The 23943-nt window shown below is 35.8% G+C and overlaps 2 protein-coding genes across 6 annotated transcripts in view; both read left to right on the top strand.

The window, feature by feature from the left end:
• Positions 1–19055, top strand: part of TRDMT1 (tRNA aspartic acid methyltransferase 1) — an 89573-nt gene extending 70518 nt beyond the window's left edge. For all 5 annotated transcript variants that reach the window (XM_043882930.1, XM_043882934.1, XM_043882931.1 and 2 more), the window contains 9 exons: positions 472–548; positions 3618–3689; positions 4314–4379; positions 5096–5165; positions 8127–8210; positions 10102–10445; positions 12582–12639; positions 13688–13817; positions 18749–19055. In XM_043882930.1, the coding sequence (XP_043738865.1) occupies positions 511–548; positions 3618–3689; positions 4314–4379; positions 5096–5165; positions 8127–8210; positions 10102–10445; positions 12582–12639; positions 13688–13817; positions 18749–18849 (963 nt within the window). In that variant the 5' untranslated portion in view covers positions 472–510 and the 3' untranslated portion in view covers positions 18850–19055. The remainder of the gene's footprint in view (positions 1–471; positions 549–3617; positions 3690–4313; positions 4380–5095; positions 5166–8126; positions 8211–10101; positions 10446–12581; positions 12640–13687; positions 13818–18748) is intronic.
• An 820-nt stretch (positions 19056–19875) lies between these two features.
• CUBN (cubilin) overlaps positions 19876–23943 on the top strand; it is a 279652-nt gene continuing 275584 nt past the window's right edge. The window contains exon 1 of the mRNA XM_043882924.1: positions 19876–22955. The gene's annotated coding sequence lies outside the window, so the exon portion shown is untranslated. The remainder of the gene's footprint in view (positions 22956–23943) is intronic.

Here is a 23943-nt window from a genome sequence, read left to right as displayed (position 1 = left end):
GGAGAGAAGTGGTGACTGGTCTATACATCACATTTTCTAAATAAATAATATTAATAGAAAGGTGTTAATAATTCTCTAGATCTTTTGCTGAAATTAATTATGGAATAAAGTTCTCCATGTTTGATTCCTGAAATCACAGCAGTCTTAATTAGACATGAGGTATCATAGAGGCATGAAATGCTTAGGATCTAACTTTCCAGCTCTGCTTGGGCTAGTCCTGGGGTTTGGGGGAAGTCACTTAATCTGTTATAGCTTCGGCTTACTGCTCTACTTCCTTCACAAAATCACTTTGGAATGTTAGTTTAACTGAAGTTTATTTAAAAAGTATTAAATGTTTTATAAACTTTTAAGTGTTATAAATAAGCTGTCACAATTTCTGATATATTTAGTTGTAATTAGTCAGCTTGTTTCCTTTTTCCCCCTTCTACGCATGTTTTTATATTCTTTCCCCCCCAAATATTCATTCCTTAGGGCATTACACTAGAAGAGTTTGACAGATTATCTTTCAATATGATTTTAATGAGCCCACCCTGTCAGCCCTTCACAAGGTATGTATAATACATATTTCTCTGTTAGGAAGAATACTTTTGAAAGACTCATTAAATCAAATATACTGTAATTTCAAGCACAGACACTATAAAGCCCATTCGCTGCATTTCCCTAGTCGTGAAATTTTTCATACGTAATTCTCTTTCTCTGTTCACATTTATAAGTCAGCATTAATCATGAGGAAAAGAGTAGTTAACTGCCAGATGAGCACAGTGATTTGGTCATAGTCATTGTAGGTATGGCGAGACTATGTGGTACTTCTTTAATACCTACTGAAGATAAAATATTTATTTCTGACCCAAATTACCTTGAATTATTTAAATTAATCAGCATTCAGGAATATCTTCCTAACACTGATTAATCAAAGTCATATTTTTCATAATAAATATTCAAGTCCTAAATTACTTAACTGTAAAATGTTAAAACTAGTCAAGAATGCATCTGTGAATTTTGTATTACTCAAAATTGATACGTATACTTAATAATACATACAATTTATAAAATAGTTTTTTTAAAGCTATGTTCCAATTCAGTTTCTTCTTATAAGGTATTTATTTGACTATATATTTCAGGGAGTTATATTTTAGATAAAATCTTGACTAATCTATCTTCATTTAGATATTTTTAACAATAATATTTTTAATTAAGTAATAATGATAATAATGACAACCATCCAAATGTCTTACTAGATTTTGCCATTTAATTCAGCAAGCTTATGGGATATGCATTAGTATACTGTCTTTTTATAGGTGAGCAGCTGAGACATAGAAAGTTTAAGTAACTCTCTGAAGGTCATACAATTAGAAAATGTAAGGGCCAGGATTTATCAATTATTTTATATCATTCCATTTAAACACATAATGCAATTTTAAGTTTAGTAAAAATTCAAATTTAAATAAATATTCTGCTCATGCTTAATTTCCACCCAGGTTTTGATTTATTTCAAGTTTTCTAGGAAATTAATTCCTCAAGGATTTATTGTGCCCCTACATTAGAGGTATTGTTTTTAATGCTGCAGTTCTGTTACAGAACTTACAGACTGACAAATATTAATAATTACAACCTTGTAATGTGATTTAAGGGGATAATAAATGAATGCTGAAACTGCCATGAAAACATAGAGGAGAAAAGGTGTTATATTGCTGCGTATGAGGAGGGAGGAATTCTTTCAGAGGTCATACTGGAACTGTGTCTGAAAGCAGATTGGGAATTTATCAAGGAAGGATGACGTTCCAAAAACTCCTTTGTGTAGAATCAAGCCTTTACGTTCCACATAAAGATAGTCCTGAGCTATGAAAGGGTGTGGCTTTTTTGATTGCCGTGAGTGGGAGGCTCAGAGCAGAGTGCAGCCCCAGCACTGTGATGCCTCAGATGTCCCTGCAATGGGGCCCATGTCTTCCCTATGATACCATTCTCACTCTATATCAGCCCAGATCCAGCTGCTAATGGCCGCAGAGTCTGATTCTGCAGCACAATCATCATTTGGAACTCTCAGAGGAAAGGGACTAAATGAGAAGAAACCAAGGTTTCTGAGGAATCTGTTCAAGTCCACTCCTCTCCCATTTGAGCCTCAGATCCACTGATGATTTTGGTCCTGCTATCAGGCATGAGGAGCTGATAAGTGATGTCAAGTAATTTAAGACTTTGAAGCTAATATGTGACAGTCTTAAATCCTAATCCTCTGTTGTTATAATTCATGCCCAATCTAGTCTTCCTTTCTGCTTGGTTCTTGATCATATTGAATGTTACTTATAAGATCTAATTGCTGATCCAAATACCACCTTTTCATATGACCTATTTTGACCTAGTTAGTCTAACCAAGTTGCAACACCTTTGTGTAGAATCAAGCCTTCACCTTTATTGCCTCCCGTGTACATTGAACAAGATTGTCCTGATCTTAGCTACTATCTTGGTCTACTTGGATATGATTAGTTATCACTGCCATTGACTTTTTTTTTCTTTCTCTCTCTTTTTTTTTTTTTTTTTTTCATTTATTTTTATTAGTTGGAGGCTAATTACTTTACAATATTGTAGTGGTTTTTGTCATACATTGACTTGAATTAACCATGGATTTACATGTATTCCCCATACCGATCCCCCCTCCCACCTCCCCCTCTACCCGCTTCCGCTGGGTCTTCCCAGTGCACCAGGCCCGAGCACTTGTCTCATGCATCCAACCTGGGCTGGTGATCTGTTTCACCATAGATAACATACATGTTTTGATGCTGTTCTCTTGAAACATCCCACCCTTGCCTTCTCCCACAGAGTCCAAAAGTCTGTTCTGTACATCTGTGTCTCTTTTTCTGTTTTGCATATAGGGTTATCGTTACCATCTTTCTAAATTCCGTATATATGTGTTAGTATACTGTAATGGTCTTTATCTTTCTGGCTTACTTCACTCTGTATAATGGGCTCCGGTTTCATCCATCTCATTAAAACTGATTCAAATGAATTCTTTTTAACGGCTGAGTAATATTCCATGGTGTATATGTACCACAGCTTCCTTATCCATTTGTCTGCTGATGGGCATCTAGGTTGCTTCCATGTCCTGGCTATTATAAACAGTGCTGCGATGAACATTGGGGTACACGTGTCTCTTTCAGGTCTGGTTTCCTCGGTGTGTATGCCCAGAAGTGGAATTGCTGGGTCATACTGCCATTGACTCTTATGTAGCCACCCTGCCCAACCAGCTCACATCTCTGAACTTCTTTTGTTTCCCCTGGGGCAGAGCAAAAGGTGTCACCAGCCAATTGTGTGTGTGTGTGTTTCCTACACAAGTTGATTTTAAGAGGATAATTGTTTTTAATTCTTCATTGACTTCATATTCTTCTTTGCCTCATATAAGTTATTTGGGCATATTATTTTTTTATAAGTACTACATTTACTAGACAGACAAAGCTTTGTTTTTGTTTTAATTACATGAATAAATATGTTTTGTTCTTTATAGCAACAGAGATGATCATATTTTTTGTGAGGACCAACTAATTGTAGTTCTCTGTTTTGCCTTTTTAAAAGTGACTTGATATCTTTATGTAAGGTTCTTGAACTTATTTTCTTATTCCTTTCAGAATTGGCCTGCAAGGTGATGTGACTGACCCAAGGACAAATAGCTTCTTATATATTCTAGACATTCTCCCAAGGTAAAAACTTAGATTCTTGTACAAGCTTACCATAAGTGTAAAACTTTGCATCTCGAGGAATGTGATGTTTATCATTTTATAGAGATTAGCAGCTTCTACAGATACTATACATGCCATTTTTCTTCTGCCATGACTGATAGAGCAACTGCAGATGTTTGTTAGCACTACAGTGCTGCTAAAGTGAGTGACAGGGTGTTACGGCCTAATAGCTGAATTCTATTGCCTCTGCTCACAGGATTAGTACAGATGATGCTAGTGTTAGTGAATGCTGTTGCCCATGGCCTGAAAAATTGCACTGCTAACCCTAAAAGCTGCCATTCCACGTAAACGTCAGCCCTTTGAACTGCCATTCTGTGTAGTTCAAAGCTCTGTGCAGTCCTGTGTTTTCACTTAAACTTCAGTGGAAATTAACATTTCAAGTGTTAACCTTATCAAGTGTGCCATGTTTATGGGGGAAAGGGTTAAAATATGTCATCTCCATCCTTTATAAAATTCTTTTCTAAAATCAGTTTGAACAGTTACCTCATATTTCTCACAAGTAAGGATTTTCTTTGCTTCTTACTTCGTAGTATTGAGATATTTGGAATTCTATTTTGTTTTTTTGTTTGTTTGTTTTTGTTTTAGATTACAAAAATTACCGAAGTATATTCTTTTAGAAAATGTTAAAGGTTTTGAAGTATCTTCTACAAGGTAAGAAATATATTTCTCTTGTGTTCATCTTAGAGTTGGTATATTATATAATAAGAGCTGTTGTGAAATAAAGATCTGAAAAATAAATGTGTACACTCTAACATTTTAGATATGTTATGTAGTTTATCATTAATGTAGTTTTTGAAGAGTAGTGTGAAGTATCACAAGGTTAGGGTCAGCTGATTCTCTCACATTTTGATATGTTTGAATTTTTCCAGAATGAGTAATGCAAATGGTATTTCTCAATTTTAGCTGCTTAAGTTGGTGTCCATTTCATTAGAAGTAGGAATGTTTTCAGTAAGAATTAGTCCTCTTGACAGGCATTTTCTGTCCTGTTGGATTGAAGAAGCAAGCCCTGTGTCAGGGCCCTTTCAGATGGTTGCCCCACTAGAGAAAATGCAACCAATTAAGTCCTTGATTCACCTGCTGTCTGTGACAGTGTTCCCCTATCTGATTGGCTACAGACATAGCTTCATTCCGATAATGAATTTACCATCAGTGGATTAGCAATTTTTTATTTATAATACAGATTATCTCTTTTTTTGAGAAATGTAATTTCTCAAGTATTGGACTTAAGACCTAGGATTTTTCTCTTTCTAAACAAGTTGAGTGGAGGTACAGTTTTCACATAAAATGAAGTTTTATATGTAATATTTTATATAAGAACCACATTTCAAATGATAAAGTGAAAGCTTTCTTTCCCTTTGTCTTTTCAGAGATCTGTTAATACAAACAATAGAAAATTGTGGCTTTCAGTACCAAGAATTTCTATTGTCTCCAACCTCTGTAAGTACCACAATTAGAAACTTAAATAAATTTTCCCAAAGGGAATGTGATTCAATAAAAAGAATGGATCCATTTTGGATAACATTATAGGCAAATCTTAAAATTAGTTCAGACATGGTTCCTTCTGTATCTGAATTTTATAGCTATATGTGAATTTTATTTTTTTATGATTATTGTACTATCAATAATGAATGTAAGAAAGTCTATATATCTTCTTACCTGGGAAATATAAAATGACAGTGACTCATAGACATATGATTCATCTGATTCCACATTTGTTTCACTCAAATAAAGGTACAAAGTGACAGTTTAAAAGGTTTAAGAATTTGCTGCAGGAAATCAATCAATGTAATAAACCACATTAACAAATTGAAAGGTAAAAACCATATGATTATCTCAATAGATGCAGAAAAAGCCTTTGACAAAATTCAACATCCATTTATGATTAAAACTCTCCAGAAAGCAGGAATAGAAGGAACATACCTCAACATAATAAAAGTTATATATGACAAACCCACAGCAAGCATTACCCTCAATGGTGAAAAATTGAAAGCATTTCCCCTAAAATCAGGAACAAGACAAGGATGCCCACTCTCACCACTACTATTCAACATAGTTTTGGAAGTTTTGGCCACAGCAACCAGAGCAGAAAAAGAAGTAAAAGAAATCCAGATAGGAAAAGAAGTGAAACTCTCACTGTTTGCAGATGACATGATCCTCTACATAGAAAACCCTAAAGACTCTACCAGAAAATTACTAGAGCTAATCAATGAATATAGTAAAGTTGCAGGATATAAAATTAACACACAGAAATCACTTGCATTCCTATACACTAACAATGAGAAAACAGAGAAATTAATGAAACAATACCATTCACCATTGCAACAAAAAGAATAAAATACTTAGGAGTATATCTACCTAAAGAAACAAAACCTATACATAGAAAACTATAAAACACTGATGAAAGAAATCAAAGAGGACACAAACAGATGGAGAAATATACCGTGTTCATGGATTGGAAGAATCAATATTGTCAAAATGACTATACTACCCAAAGCAATCTATAGATTCAATGCAATCCCTATCAAGTTACCAGCGGTATTCTTCACAGAACTAGAACAAATAATTTCACAATTTGTATGGAAATACAAAAAACCTTGACTAGCCAAAGCAATCTTGAGAAAGAAGAATGGAACTGGAGGAATCAACCTGCCTGACTTCAGATTCTACTACAAAGCCACAGTCATCAAGACAGTGTGGTACTGGCACAAAGACAGAAATATAGATCAATGGAACAGAATAGAAAGCCCAGAGATAAAGCCACAAACCTATGGACATCTTATCTTCAACAAAGGAGGCAAGGATATACAATGGAAAAAAGACAACCTCTTTAACAAGTGGTGCTGGGAAAACTGGTCAACCACTTGTAAAAGAATGAAACTAGAACACTTTCTAACACCATACACAAAAATAAACTCAAAATGGATTAAAGATCTAAATGTAAGACCAGAAACTATAAAACTCCTAGAGGAGAACATAGGCAAAACACTCTCCGACATAAATCACAGCAGGATCCTCTATGACCCACCTCCCAGAATATTGGAAATAAAAGCAAAAATAAACAAATGGGACCTAATGAAACTTAAAAGCTTTTGCACAACAAAGGAAACTATAAACAAGGTGAAAAGACAGCCCTCGGAATGGGAGAAAATAATAGCAAATGAAGCAACAGACAAAGGATTAATCTCAAAAATATACAAGCAACTCCTGCAGCTCAATTCCAGAAAAATAAATGACCCAATCAAAAAATGGGCCAAAGAACTAAACAGACATTTCTCCAAAGAAGACATACACATGGCTAACAAACACATGAAAAGATGCTCAACATCACTCATTCTCAGAGACATGCAAATCAAAACCACAATGAGGTACTATTACACGCCAGTCAGGATGGCTGCTATGCAAAAGTCCACAAGCAATAAATGCTGGAGAGGGTGTGGAGAAAAGGGAACCCTCTTACACTGTTGGTGGGAATGCAAACTAGTACAGCCACTATGGAGAACAGTGTGGAGATTTCTTTAAAAACTGGAAATAGAACTGCCATATGACCCAGCAATCCCATTTCTGGGCATACACACTGAGGAAACCAGATCTGAAAGAGACATGTGCATCCCAATGTTCATCGCAGCACTGTTTATAATAGCCAGGACATGGAAGCAACCTAGATGCCTATAAGCAGACGAATGGATAAGGAAGCTGTGGTACATATACACCATGGAATATTACTCAGTCATTAAAAAGAATTCATTTGAATCAGTTCTAATGAGATGGATGAAACCGGAGCCCATTATACAGAGTGAAGTAAGCCAGAAAGATAAAGACCAATACAGTATACTAACACATATATATGGAATTTAGAAAGATGGTAACGATAACCCTATATGCAAAACAGAAAAAGAGACACAGATGTGCAGAACAGACTTTTGGACTCTGTGGGAGAAGGCAAGGGTGGGATGTTTTGAGAGAACAGCATCGAAGCATGTATATTATCAAGGGTGAAACATATCACCAGCCCAGATTGGATGCATGAGACAAGTGCTCGGGGCTGGTGCACTGGGAAGACCCAGAGGGATGGGGTGGGGAGGGAGGGGGGAGGGGGGATCAGGATGTGGAATACATGTAAATCCATGGCTGATTCAAGTCAATGTATGACAAAAACCACTACAATATTGTAAAGTAATCAGCCTCCAACTAATAAAAACAAATGGAAAAAAATAAATTAATTAAAAAAAAAAAAGAAAGAATTTGCTGCAGGGAAGTCTTCCACAAATTGATAATGGAATTTTGTCTGATGTAAACTAATGTATAGTGTATGAGTTTTTTTTTTTTCACTAGATGCTAACAGTTGGTATAGATCACTTTAATTTCCCATAGCAACTACCTGTTCTGCTTCACTTTCAGCTTGGCATTCCAAATTCAAGATTACGGTACTTCCTTATTGCAAAGCTTCAGCCAGAGCCTTTCCCTTTTCAGGCCCCTGGTCAGGTATTATTATTATTATTGTTATTCTCATCATCATCATCATTATTTATCTGTTGTAAGTAGGTCTCAGTCTGCTTATTTATTTTCTGGAACTACTGGTGGAGGTTTGTGTGTCCTCTCATGCCTGTAATAAAGATCATGCATTCAGTCTGTCTTCCAAGCCTTTTGCCCCTCCTTATGTTGTTTACTCGCTGAGTCATGCCTGACTCTTTGCGACTCCATGGACTGTAGCCTGCCAGAATCCTCTGTCCGTGGGCTTTCTCAGGCAGGATTACTGGAGCGGGTTGCCATTTCCTTTTTCAAGGGATCTTCCCAACCCAGGAACTGAACCTGCGTCTCATGTCCCCTGCATTTGCAGGTGGATTCTTTATCACAGAGCCACCAGGGAAGCCCTCCCATTCCTGCTATGACTGCTTTAATTGCTTGAAACAAAACCAGAGGCATTTCTTTCATCATTACAAAAAATAAGTTGAAAGTAAAAAATTACCATTACTGCTGTTATCATGGTCGGAAGAGAAATTACTGGGGGGAAATGAGCCCCCCAATAATTTCTCTTCCGACCATTGATTCTTTTGCATCAATTATTTTTCTCTCTCAACAGAAGCTATAGACTACTGTTGATAAAAATTCAGTATACTGTCTTAAAAATGGCTCGAGTGTTTTCACACGTCAGTTGCATTTTCTTTGAAATCTATGCTGTTTAGCCTTAACTGATTAAAATATGGTAATGATTAGTACAAGCTAGGATGAAATGCACAATTGCTATGGATAGACTCTTATTATGCTAGCAATTTTGTATGCTTGTGCTGAAAATTGTTGTGGATAACAGAGTTTCAGTGGTTCAGTGAAGCTCTCTGTAATCATCACAGGTAAGAACTTAAAAGTCATGTCCTACAGTAGTATCATTTGAATCCCCCTGTAACACAATACCAGTTTTATGCTTCCCCGATGGCTCAGTGGGTAAAGAATCTGCCTGCAATGTAGCAGACACAGAAGACAATGGGTTTGATCCCTGGGTCAGGAAGATCCCCTGGAATAGGAATTATCAACCCTCTATTCTTGCCTGAAAAATTCCATGGACAGAGAAGCCCAGTGGACTACAGTCCAAAGGGTCACAAAGAGTTGGACAGTACTGAGTGACTACACGCACGGGTATTACATTATAGGGCTTCCCAGGTGGCATTAGTGATAAAGAACCCACCTGCTAATGCAGGCGATGGAAGACACGCCTATATTTTATTATACAATAGCAATGTGTCTCCCTTTCAATGTGGATAGTTCCAAAAACAATGTATAAAGGATATTAACAAAGATTTCATCATTAAAAATTCCTGAAACTGTTTTATCCTTCTCAAAATAGGACTTTATACAAGGTTACCTGTTTTGTAGGAACAAGTTTTTCCTATGGGGCTCAGGAATAGAAATAACCTTTCAGGGCAAAGAGTGCTTATCATTTTTAATAACTAATTTTCCTTTAGATCATGGGTATATTTTAGTGTTGGTTTTTTTTTTTTTTAAATGAAGGGGAATGGCAAGCTTTGATTCAAAATACATTTTCTGGAAATGTTCCTGTTGCTTTCTCAACTTCTTTTCCAAATATGATGTCATTTGTATATTCAACTTGCTTCCTATTATTTTGTTGAATGGTTTTATTACTAGAGAAAGCAGTAATTTCATGAAATAAATTATCTATAGACTGATGGCCTATCATTATATGATGAAAAACTTGTAGTAGCTTATATAAATTACTAGTAAACCTCAATGTCTACCTTTTTAATGACAGCTCAGTAAAAGCTAAAGAATTTTTTTTGAATGATGTTGACTAGATATTATTAATTCATCTTTTATTTTTAAGAAGGCTTTTGACAATTTGTATATTTTTATTTAATGCCAGGTACTGATGGAGTTTCCCCAAACTGAATCTGAACATCCCCCTAAATATGCAGTAAATGCAGAAAAGAAAACTGAAGAAAAGAAAATTGAACCAAATATTAGCTTTGACAGCAGTACACAGTGTTCTGGAAAAGAGGCCATTCTTTTTAAGCTTGAAACTGCAGGAGAAATTGACAGGAAACAGCAACAGGACAGCGATCTCTCTGTGCGGATGCTGAAAGATTTTCTTGAAGATGACATTGACAAGCATTCATTCTTTTTACCACCAAAGTCACTACTGCGATATGCTCTTTTGTTAGACATTGTTAAACCCACTTCCAGAAGATCCATGTGCTTTACAAAAGGGTAAGTTTTAAAGAGTCTCTACTCATGACATTATCTAAAGTAATCAAGTTTTCATAGCTATTGTTTCTTTTATTTCTTCTGGAAACAAGGAGCATTTTATAAAATGTTTCTGCTAGAATGTGTTTGTTTTTTTTCCCTCCCTTAATTGCCGGCTTTCATGTTCCAATAGAATGCACAAGTAAAAACTGCTTCTGGCAGAACATCATGTGCGCAGCCCACGGAAGTGCTATGAAAGGCCAGGCCATTGTGTGGGGACCTTCGAAGGAGCTTAATTACCCTCAGTGGAAACATACCCACAGTGAAAACATGGTCTCTGTAGATGGCAAATTGCTAATTCTTTACCACCTTTCTTTTTATGATACCTCAAAAATTTCTGTCCACTTTAATAATCAATGTACAAGAAGAAATAAAAATTTAATATCAAGAAATAAGATTGAATAATCTGGAGCGCATTAGAACACTTTAAATTTTCTTTAGTTTTTGTATTATATTCTTATGGTTCAAAATTCAAAAGGAACTGAGATTGTAAGACTCCTTTCCTCTCTGCCTCTTGTTCATCCAATTTCCTTCCCTACATGCAACCGACGATTTCAGTTTACTGTCTGATCTTTCAGAGGTGTTATATGCAGGGTATCTAAATATAAATGTATATTTTTACCCCCCTTACATGCAACCGACGATTTCAGTTTACTGTCTGATCTTTCAGAGGTGTTATATGCAGGGTATCTAAATATAAATGTATATTTTTACCCCCTTCTTTAAGTAAATTGTAGCATATTATAATCATTATTATGTGCCCATTTTTTTTGACCATTCAATGTAATTTGGGTATTATTGCCTAAGAATTTTGCTATACTCATGGTATAGGTGTATCATAATTTATTTTATTACACAGTTAGGGGATATAGCCTTTGGCTTATTTCTCAAGTGTTAATTAATGTGTTTTTCAAGTTTCTTTTTAAACCTAGAAAGAAGGGGAAATAAAACCCTTGGAGAAGAATTTGTAAAAGATCCCTGCCTCTTCTTTGTTAATACTACTCGAACTTATTGATAGGTAGTTTTATGATTTAAACATTCAAACCTTCTCTCTTTACTTGCTAGCTAGTTGTCTTGACACTCTGCCCCTGAGATAATCGTACGAGTCTTATCCTGATTTTCTATACTCTGCCCTTGTACTTCTAGGGGAATAAGTTTATTGCTTTTTCCATCACCTTAAAAGACTTCAGTCAGCTGTTGTCTGTTTCCAAGTCTGATAGGTTCTCTTTGGGACTCTCATAAACAGGACTTATCAATTTTGTAATTAAAAAAAAAACCTTGGAATTCTTTTATAATTATAAAAATTGTATAAAAGAAGCTTTAATGTGAAAATCTATTTTAGTGTAAATAATATAAGCAGGCACACACATGATATATAAGAAAACAGCTTTTCTCTGATGTGACTTTCTTTAATTTATATTTTAAATTCATCTATTAGGAAAAAGTGATAAAATATCACGTAGCCAGTCTGGCAGTGATCTTACTATAAGAAATATTACTAATATCTTATATTTCTGTAGTGTTTTGTATTTTTAATATAGTTTTTTAAAACAATAGTCTGACTGTTGCAGGATAAATAGTTAAAACCTATGGTGTTAGAGTAGGAGGTAGATACATGTTTGATGAGCTTGAGTCTGTCCTGGGCTGGAGAGAATAGGGTTTTGGGTTCATGAGAAGCAATGATGGTTCAAGCATCTGAAGAAAAGTAGCTACTATTCATTTTCACCTTCATAACATTTGGTCTAATATGGCAGGGATGCCAGTACTGAATAGTATTTGGATATAAAAGTTGTAATTAATGCATACTTCCTGTGCATTTAAATGTGATGAACATTTAAAAACTGACATTTTATAAAAATGACAATAATGCATAATGCAAATAGTATTTACATAACAAAAAACTTTGTCAAGTTTAGTGTCTGAGAAGTTTAAACATGATCTTAAGTCTTTCACCTATTTTTTTAATTGCAAAGCATATTTATGTGATATTCAGAATATTTCAGAAAGATGTAGCTATGTAAAATTGATTCATTCAAGAAATATTTAAGAAGTCTATCATTAACAAGCAGATGTTACAAAATATTTGTGTTAATTTTTCAGTTATGGACGCTACATAGAAGGGACAGGATCTGTGTTGCAGACGACAGAGGATGTGCAGGTACTGTGCATGGATTCAGGACTAAAATATTTTGAAAATATTTTTAAATAAAATTTTATTTACTACTTAAAATTTGAGAATGTTAAAAGAATTTTACATATTCAATTGGAATGAATATGTGTATAATAATTATTTACTATAGAATAAGTCTTTTTCTTGTTGCTAGGTATGGGTATATGTACAAAAAGTGTTTTATATTTTTACTTTTTTTTCTTACCTTTTGCCCTTCTTTTTATACTTCATAAAGGGTAATTTGAAATGCAGAGTACAATAGTTAATGTTCTCTAAGATTACACACAAATATTAATATTAGAGCCTTCTTTTGGAGCACATATTATAAAAATGCCTTTTAGGGAAAAATAAATCTGTTTTAGCAAGGCTGTTTGTTAATACTTCAATTGCAAATTCTTTGTGGTGTCATGGTTGAATACAAACTTGATGTATTGTAAGTTTTATATACTTCTGAATAGTTCTGCAGTGAAATCACATTATTTTCTTTTATGCTGATTTAAACTCTTTAACTGTTAATAAAATTTACCCATGGTAAAAACCGTATCAGAGGCAAACAAATGTCAGAATTTGAGAAATCATATTTATTAAATATATTTTATCACTTTAAGAAAATGTCTTAACTTGATAACATTGGTCATAAACCGTAGACATTCTGATGACTGTTTGCATTGTAAAACTGACTTACTGGTTGACCAAGTTCCTTTCACTGTTTTTCTCTTATATTATATTGTTATTTATTTATTATTTATATTCTTATAAGTTAATTTTTGAGAGACGGAAAATGACAGACACATTGAAAGTATCCTGATCTGTTCAACATCAAGCTTTTGTTTGTTTTCAGAGTTTATCTTACCCTAGGAGAGCCCATTATACAGTTCATTGCACAGACTTTTTACCCTGGGCTTCTGTGTGTTATGGTGGACTGTGTGTTCATCATTTTTAAACGGCCTCATAGCAGATGATATTATCTTAACAAGTTAATTGCATTCTATTAATTATTTATTACTTATTAGTTATCATGGATGTTTCCCTACAGATTGAGAATATCTACAAATCGCTTACCGGTTTGTCACAAGAAGAAAAGATAATGAGATTGTCAATGCTTCAACTTCGATTTTTCACTCCTAAAGAAATAGCAAATCTCCTTGGATTTCCTCCAGAGTTTGGTATGTGGAATACACGTGAACCCCAGCTTTCATTTATTAATGGTCTCTGAACTCATTAGGGACTCCTATGTGAGTTATGAATAAACCCTTACCCAGACAGAGGTGGAGAACACTTCCTCTCCTGATTGTGCCATTTTGACATCTTCCTTCTCTCCTGTTTCTGCTTTTTTTCCACAACCTGCCATTCCCTTCAGACTCAATTCTCCTCCTTTTACTCCAGTAATGGTTTCAGGTGCTTTGCAGGAACAGAAAGACCAAATCAGCAATTCCTCAACTTTCCCCACAGATGGTTGTTAATAGCATCTCTTTCTCAAATTTATTTTTTGCTTCTAGGAGTCCTGTTCATATAACCACACATTAGCTGTTGTGAAAGAATGCCTAGAATTGTCTTTAAAAAAAAAAAAAATTAAAAGACAATTAAGGAATTTATTTTTGTGTGTGTGTAGTGGGAGGTATGTTATTTCTATTTCTTCTCCTACGAGGTATGTTCTTATCAATTAGACACCTTTTTCCTTCCTTACAAGGTTTAAGTGGAAAAAAGAGAAAGTGGAGAGGTGCTCTAGGAAGGAGCTTTCCTAGTGGAAATTAAGGGTGACTTGGGAGCACAGATCCCAGAATTGACACCAAATTAGAGAATCTGAAGATGGAATCTCAAGAACAAAAATGAACATACGGTTCCAGAGTTAGAAGGATGAAGCCCTGATGCCTTTTGTCATTGAAGAAGGCCAGGGATGGTTGTATTAGGAGACTGGATGTAGTGCCTTTGCCTCTTAGAGCAACTGCCTCTTCCTGATCCTGCTTCCTTGGCACAGGGGCTTTCACTCTGTGGATGCCATTGTTTTCCTAGGCAGAGGGAGGTGAGGGGTGTCCCTCGCACCTAGCTCATGGGAAGAGAGAGACAAATCTCCCTCACGTTTCCTCACAAGGAAGAAATGTGTTTTTGATAACTTACTGGGAGCTTGACTACAAAAAAGCCAAGCTCTGCTAAATCTAATCTTGTTGTAATATCATTACAGTACTATTCTTGAAGAACATCATGGGTTAAATAGATCATGTTTTAAAATTAAATAATTTACACTTGAGGTTTGGAATGCATCTTTTTTTTGCATTGAGAACAAACTCCAATAGAATTTGACTACCCTCTTGGTAATTGATTCTCCAAGCAGAGTCACAGCAACCGGGCTTATTTTGTCCTCTCTGCCTTTTTCTTGGTGATCTCATTCAGTTTGAACTATCTCAGGGAATGTTATTTAAGAAAACATAGACTTCCCTTGTCTTAGTTTATGTCACAAAGTGAATGAGAACATCATCAAACAAAGAAGTAAGAATTGCACTCAGAAATTTATTTCCCAGTCTATTGTCCTGGTTACTTTTTTTCCTTTCATTTTTAGGATGAGTCATCAAAGGTACTTTCCATAGTACTATAGAGAGAAAAGAGATTTACTGTCTAATAGCAACTAAGTTCTAAGTTTTAGTTCAGTGTTTATTTTTTCAAGTAGTAGTAGTCACTTCGGTAATAGTGAAATTTAGCACAGACCCCAGAGTCAGACAGACCATGAATTTTAGCCCTACCTAAGTCACTTTCTGCCTTGTTTTTGTCTATAAAATGGGGGTAATTGCAGTCCTGACTTCATAGGGTTGTTGTGACAGGTAAGTGAGTTAACATATGTAACATGTTTGTAAACTATCTGATACCTAATATGAAATTTGTGCTTTTATATTTTATTTTATTTTATTTTTTCAGTTCTACCACTTTATTGCTACCAACCCATCTCCCTCCACCCTTGTGCACACATGCTCAGTCATGTAACCCATGGACTGCAGCCCGCCAGGCTCCTCTGTCCATGGACTTTTCCAGGCAAGAATACTGGAGTGGGTTGCCATTTCCTTCTCCAGCTTTTATATTTTAAATGATAAATGTTATAGCCTTTATTTCATAAACACTTTTTTCTCAGTATTTAAAGATATAAATAGGGTAAAATAGGATTTTTGAAAGTTCCCTGAAAATATATAAGACATGCGAGAAAACCTCATTTATTTGTTTATGGCTGCCCTTGGGTCTTCGGTGCTACACAGACTTTCTTTAGTTGTAGTGAGCAGGGGCTATTCTCTAGCTGCAGTGGGCAGGCTTCTCATTATGGTGACTTCTCTTGTTGGGAGCTTGGGCTCTAGGATGCTCAGGCTTCAGTAGTTGGGGCACATGTGCTCAGTTGACCCGCGGCATGTGGAATCTTCCCAGACCAGGAGCTGAACCCATGTCCCCTGCGTTGGTAAATTGCTTAAACCTTCTTTTAAAATGCGTGATAGATGTGTATAGTCAGTCAAACCCTATAGTCACCAGCGAGCAGCACTGTGACAGGCCTGTCCTTCACGTGGGCCTCTGACATCATTAATCCTGGCTCCAGAATGGGCATTCTTGGAGCTACTTGTCCACGGTAGTGATGGATTTGCATTGATCCTCCTGCACATGTTGTCCTGTTTCTCTTTGTGGCCAGTGGCCTGCATTCATGAGATAGCAGGCTTTGGAGGAGACAGACACTAACCTTCACTTACTGAATAATTGCTGCTATCTTGACCTTCTAAATTCTAGGTTTCTTTGTTTTGGAGAGGATTATTATTTTTAAGGTACCTAAGTTTTTTAAAAGTCATCTTTTAACTTTAAAAAATATGTAATTTTTTTCCATAAACAAATTTAGATTTTAGTACCTATATATGAAAGACATACACATATATATTGCATGTGTATATATGTGTGTCTTATATATATAGGATTTTTAAAAATATTTATTTATTTTAATTGGAGGATAATTACTTTACAATACTGTGATGGCTTTTGCCATACATCAGTATGAATCAGCCGTAGAAATACATGTGTTCCCTCCATTTATATCTTGCTTGTTTTCAGAGGTGTCTTCCCCATTGATACAATCTTGATATCACAAAGGACCATCCCTGGGATAGTCTTAAAGTTTGTTTGTAGGTATATTTCTACCTCTGGTTACTTTGAAGTAAATAACTTCTGAGATGACTAATGTTCTTGCCTAAGACATTATCTTTGTGATAGGAATTCTATGACTGGGCTCCAGTGCAATGATAGTTTTATTATGGTAATCACTCTTATTTTATTGCAGGTAATGTAATGTCTAGTGTTGATGAAGCAACTTTATTAAGTTTTGAAATTTTTAAAAAATAAATTTATTTATGTATTTATTTTTGGCTGAGCTGGGTCTTTGTTGCTGTACTGGCCTTTCTTTAGTTGCAACAAGCAGGGGCTACTCTCTAGTTGCAGTGCACAAGCTTCTCATTGCGGTGGCTTCTCTTTTTGGGGAGCACCAGCTCTAGGGTGTGAGGGCTTCAGTAGTCGCAGCTCCTGGGCTCTAGAGCACAGGCTCAATAGTTGCGCATGGGAGCTTAGTTGCTTTGCAGCATGTGAAATCTTCCTGGATCAGGGATTAAACGCTTGTCTTCTGCATTGGCAGGTGGATTCTTTACCACTGAGCCACCACAGAAGCCCAATTTTTGCTTTTGTAATGCTCTTTAATTACTTCCTTTATTAGCTGATTGCTTTTTTAATTGTTATGTCAAAGGGTTCTGAATGTGGAATTCTGAGATTGTAACTAAGATTCTAGTGTCCACTCTTATGCTTGGACAGTCTCTTATGGTGGTATGCGCAAGGTTTTGTTCCAGCAAAAATAGTATCTGCAGGGGATTTCATTTTGAAAAAGAATGTAGCAAAAAGAACTTCAGTATGAAAATTTCAGTTTGTAGAAGCGGAATATAAAGGACTTGTATCCAGAATATATTGCTAAAAAGAAGTCTCATGACTCAACAATAAAAAGAAAAATAATCCAGTTTAAAAGTGGGCAAAGGATTTCAATAGACATTTCTCCAAAGAAAGTAGATGCATGGTCAATAAGCCCATGAAAAGATGTTCAACATCATTAGATATTAGGGAAAGGTAAATCAAAAGCACAGTATGATACCACTTCACAAAAAGACAGATAATAACAGTGTTGACAAGTTGTGGAGAAATCAGATCCCTGTACACTACTGGTGGGAATATAAAGTGGTACAGCTGCCTAAGAAAGCTTTCTGGCAGTTCCTCGGATGTTAGACACAGAGTTACGGTATAACCCTGCAGTTTCCCTTGTGGCTTAGCTGGTAAAGAATCCGCCTGCAATGTGGGAGACCTGGGTTGGATCCCTAGGTTAGGAAGATCCCCTGGAGAAGGGAAAGGCAACCCACTCCAGCGTTCTGGCCTGCAGAATTCCAGGGACTGTATAGTCCATGGGGTCGCAAAGAGTCGGTCAGACACGACTGAGCGACTTTCACTTTCTCTTTCCTGCAGTCTCACCCCTAGGTATGTATCTAAGAGAACTGAAAAAAAACTTACCTGTGCATACATATGTCCCTGTCCATAACAGCAGTGTTTATAATAATAAAAAAGTAGGGAAAAACCCAAATACCTATCAATGCTGCTTCTGCTGCTAAGTCGCTTCAGTCGTGTCCTGTCAATGAATGGATGGCTAAATTAAATATGGTATATCCATATGATAGAATATTATTCAAACATGGAGAGGAATGAACTATTAGTACATGTTATAACATGAATAAACCTTGGATCAGCTGATTTTTTCTGATAATGCTTGAAGTTTGAGTTCCACTATATTTTATAGTCGTATACAGTACATATAATATTGTGAATACATAATGTTATTAATAAGTACTAAGATAAATATTAAACATAGAATACTTTGCTTTTTTTTTTTCACTTTCTATTTTTTTTTTACCACACCTCATGGCATGCTGGATCTTATTAATAATTTCCCCAACCAGGGACCACTATGCCTTTACCAAAGAATATATCCTTTTATCTCTGAAAGTTAATATTTCAAATGATTGTATTATAAATCATTATCTCTCTTTTCTAGGATTTCCTGAGATGACAACTGTCAAACAGCGTTATCGTCTACTTGGAAATAGTCTCAACGTGCATGTTGTAGCTACACTAATCAAAATCCTATGTGACTAATTTTTTAAATAACTCTGATGGAGGGTCACAGTTTTCTATCATATCTAGATAGTAGTTTTGAAGTTCTTTTTTGAATTCATTTTGACAGATTTTGACTAAATTATCTTTCTCTTTAATAAGAAGTTTGGGTTGGTCAAGAAAATGCCATTTTGTTTCCTTAAATTTATATTACTGTGTTTTGTAAGGTGAAACTTATTGTTATGCTTCAGGAGAATATATTTTCATATGAAAGTAGTAAATATATATGTTAAATACTCCCTTTATGATATTATGGTATAGACAAGTTTAGAAACATTAGAATTTTAGTGTCTACATGAATATCTTATAAAGTATTATAAAATAGTATATAAACTTGAGATACTATATGTTTGTGTATGTTACTTAAAGTTGCTTTCAGTTCAGTCGCTCAGTCTTCTCTGACTCTTTGCAACCCCATGGACTGCAGCACTCCAGGCTTCCCTGTCTATCACCAACTCCCAGAGCTTGCTCAGACTTATGTCCGTTGAGTTGGTGATGCCATCCTACCATCTCATCCTTTGTCGTCCCCTTCTCCTCCCACCTTCAATCTTTTCTAGCATCAGGGTCTTTTCTAGTGAGTTTTTCACATCAGGTGGCCAAAATATTGGAGTTTCAGTTTCAGCATCAGTCCTTCCAATGTGTATTCAGGACTGATTTCCTGTAGGATTGACTGGTTGGATCTCCTTGCAGTACAAGGGACTCTCAAGAGTCTTCTCTAACACCACAGTTCAAAAGCATCGATTCTTCGGCGCTCAGCTTTCTTTATAGTCCAACTCTCACATCCACATGTGACTACTGGAAAAACCACAGCTTTGACTAGATGGACCTTTATTGGCAAAGTAATGTCTCTGCGTTTTAATATGCTGTCTAGGTTGATTGTAGCATTTCTTCCAAGGAGTAAAGCGTCTTTTAATTTCATGGCTGCAATCACCATCTGCAGTGATTTTGGAGCCCAAGAAAATAAAGTCTGTCACTGTTTCCATTGTTCCCCTATCAATTTGCCATGAAGTAATGGGACCGGATGCCATGATCTTGGTTTTCTGAATGTTGAGTTTTAAGCCACATTTTTCACTCTCCTCTTTCACTTTCATCAAGAGGCTCTTTAATTCTTCTTTGCTTGCTTTAAGAATCTATCATTTTACTTTAAGATGATTCATCCTATTTATAAAATGATGATTCTAGCCTGTTTAAAATATTGAATAATTTTACTTAATTTTGATTTTTTAAACATTATTTTATATAAACAAATGTGTACAATATTTTAGAATAAATTGTCATCACTTACCTTTTGCAACAGTCTGAAAAAAATGTCAGCAATAATAATCCTAAACTATTGGTTACCTTTCCATCAGTATGCCATACTGACGAAAAATTTAGGTACACATTATCTAATTATCTTTAATTCTGCTTCCTTCTAAAAGACAAAATTCATTATCCCTTTAATGGCAACCCACTCCAGTATTCTTGCCTGGAGAATCCCATGGACAGAGGAGCCTGATGGGCTACAGTCCACGGTATCGCAGAGTTGGACACGACTGAGCGACTTCACTTGCACCTTTAGTTTGCTGTTTTCAGAGCTTGCTTTTGCCTTTTATGTACATTTTACCACAATTAAAAAAGGCGTAACTTTTAACTTTCTCTGTCTCTCCCTTTCCATTCTTGTGTTTAGGGCTCTAATCTGACTAAATCTTGCATCATAAATTCTGTGATTTTGATTTTAGTAATAAAAGCAAGTGACTGGTAGAAGAGAAATGAAAAGAAATAAGATGAGATATTTATTCTTAAAAAACAATCTTCCGGATGTGTAAAAATTGAAACCCTCTGTATTACTGATGGGCATGTAAAGTAGTGCAGCCTCTATAGAGGGTGACAATTCCTTAAAAAAAATTAAACATAGAATTACCCATATAAGAAAGCTCTTCCACTTATAGGTTTATACCCAAAAGAATTGAAAGCTGGCACTCAAATATTTGTATGCCAGTGTTCATTGCAGCCTTATTCATGATATTCAGCTATACACAAGAAGGAAATTCTGATACATTACATCATGGATGAACCTTGAAGACATTATATTCAGTGAAATAAACCAGACACAAAAGGACAAAGTCTGTATAATTTCACTTGTATGAGGTATGTATAAGAATCAAGTTCACAGAGATGTCTTTATCAGGGCTCAGGGGACCAGAGAAATGGGTGTTAGTGTTTAATGGATGTGGAGGCTCTGGGGAGGTGAGAGTGTTCTGGAGATAGAGAATGGTACAACAGTATGAATGCATGACAGTGTGAATGTACTTAATGCCACTGACTTGCATACTTGAGAATTGTTTAAATGGCAAGTTTTATGTGCATTTTCCCACTCCAGTGTTCAAGCCTGGAGAATTCCATGGACTATAGTCCACTGGGTTGCAAAGAGCCGGACACGACTGAGCGACTTTCACTTTCATGTGCATTTTGCTACAGTTAAAAAAGGCATTCTCCATAACTAGTTTTTCAGAGGACTCATAGATAAATATGGGTCTAAGGGAACTGTAGGCCAGTGCATGTTTATGTCAGCTGTCACTGTCTACATTTTGTGTATGTGTTTAAAGATAAAGCATAGTACCAGTCTCATAAACAACAGTATACATATCTGAAACCACTTCGGCACACTTTCACTAGGCTTTGGTCACTGATGAAAAGATCCTTACCAATAGGAAGGTTCAGGGTTTACTGTGATTATGCTGTAGTTATAGTGTCCTTTGGCCCGTTGTGCAATGGTGCACAGTCTGTGTTAAGTTACAGTGCACCAGGAATAAACACATAAAGGCTCTGTGCAGACTTGTGCTTACAAACTAGGAGATAAAACATAGCTTTGTGAAAAAGTATTGACATATATCCATAGGCAGATGGTGACTTTTGCCTTTAAGTTAGAACTGAAAGTACAGTGGTATGCACAAAATTCATAAAAATTGAAAGTGCTAGTCTCTCAGTCAAGTTCAACTTGACTCTGTCCATGGAATCTTTCAGGCAGGAACACTGGAGTGGGTAGCCATTCCCTTCTCCAGGGGATCTTCCCAACCCCAGGAATCAAACGCAGGTCTTCTGCATTGCAGACAGATTCTTTACAGTCTGAGCCACTGGTGAGTATCATTATTTACTAGTATCTATTTACTAGACTATCATGTAATTAGCATATACACATGCATAATTTAGAATTTGTCATTTTATTGAATGCCCACTATATGTTATTGATAATAAATATGCATAAAATTTGCCTTGGAAATTCTGATATTCAGCCTTAGTGTAAACTTACTCAATATTTTGGAAAATATAGGCTCTCCTTTTAAAAAGAACTATATGTAATTAAATCTCTGCCATTTCTAACAGGAAATGGATTTTTTGTTCTCCGCTTTACATCATGCATGCTCTTTTAAATGACTATTTATTCCCTGCCTCAAATTTTTAATAAGTTCTCCACACTCAAATATAATGCATGGGATAAATAAATCAACATAAACAGAATGAATCATATTGGGAAGTGATTTTGAAGAGGAGTTAGGTAGTCATAGGAGAAGGAGCTTGAGAATCCCTGCTGGCAGACAGTGGAGCCGGATGATGGCTGGTACTGAGGGATAGGCTGACCCTTTTCGGTTCAGAAGCCCCTGGACATTGTGCTCTGGCATTAAATCAGACCTGCACAGCAGGCACTGCCTTGCGCCTAAGAGTGAGAGAATGCCTCTGACCACCAGCCAGTTTACTTTCCCCTCACAAGACAGAGCCTTTTAAAGAGACAAAACCAGGAGTTGAAATTGTGGAAGCTGAGAGACTACCTCTCACTTCTTTTTTTTTTTTTGAGATACTGGGTAGGATTCCTTACCCTAAAATCACAGTCTGTCTTTTGTTCCAACCTCAAACTAGTTGGAGTCAGCAGTTATTAAATCTGAGGCTTTGAGGGTAGAGGAATGACGCTAAAGACAAATGAAACTGGTTTGACTCTAGCTCTAACAATCCAGAATAAAGTAGCGGCTGCCGTTCGTTCAAGCCAACCTCAACCATGTACTAAAGGATGCCTTCTGCAAGCCAGCTGCCTCGTCTGCCTGCAAACTAAAGTGGGTCTGGTTTCTTTTTGTTTGTTTGTTTTGATAACTTTATCATTTAAAATAAAAAATTAGAATTAACAGCTTCCCAGATAAGCCAAGATAACACAATAAGAATCTATCTTTAAGCCCATATTGACAGCGAAAGGATATTTTCCTGAGTTAGTTATGTTATTGAAAAGAAGGGTAACTTTTCATAATTTTGTGTTCAGCTTAAATCTATGATTATTTGAGGCCCCCAATTGCAAACTATCTTACTATTAGCTTTGACCCTTCAGCTTTCAACAGTTAGTTCTCTTACAGCCTGTGATTGAACTAGTTATACAGTTTATCAAGACAGCCTTTGAACCTCCTTGTACTGAAATCTCTTCTCAGCTTCTGATGTCAAAATGTGCTGCATACACCTTTCAATTACCTTCTTAGCATGCATCTTTTTTGACCTACCTCTGTTCCCACTATCTCTTTCTCCTTTCGTTATACTCACCAGGATGCCTACTTACGCCTATAATGTTTCACTTGGCAAAGTTTCTTTGCCTGTTTTATTAAAGGACAGTAAGAAACCTACCTTCTTCAACTTTAAATTATACTGGTCACTCTTTCTGCACCATTTTTCCTCTCCTGTTATTATTTTACCTTGCTACTAAAAGTTTAAACTTCATGTTTTATTTTTTTTTTAATCCATTTTTCTAACCTACCTCCTTGACTTCTAAGGATATTTTACACTAAGATACTTATATTCTTCAAAATCTTACACAGCCTTGACTCAAACTATTTTGTCCTGATTTTTGAGTTTATTCCTTTTTAAATGTATTTGTTCAACAAATATGAACACATGCAAAGAACTTTTTTCGCTTCTTATTTCTCATGTTCTCAAATAAATTTGTTATATATTTACTGTAGGTTCTGAGTCTTACTTTCAGTTATATCCAACACTTATAACTCTCCCTCGGCTATACCATATTTGATTCTTATTGCTCCCAAAATCTTATTTTTGTACAAA

Source organism: Cervus elaphus, chromosome 23, assembly GCF_910594005.1.
Source record: "Cervus elaphus chromosome 23, mCerEla1.1, whole genome shotgun sequence".
NCBI lineage: Eukaryota > Metazoa > Chordata > Mammalia > Artiodactyla > Cervidae > Cervus > Cervus elaphus.
Note: the sequence above shows the minus strand (reverse complement) of the source record. Positions and strands in the feature narration are given on the sequence as shown.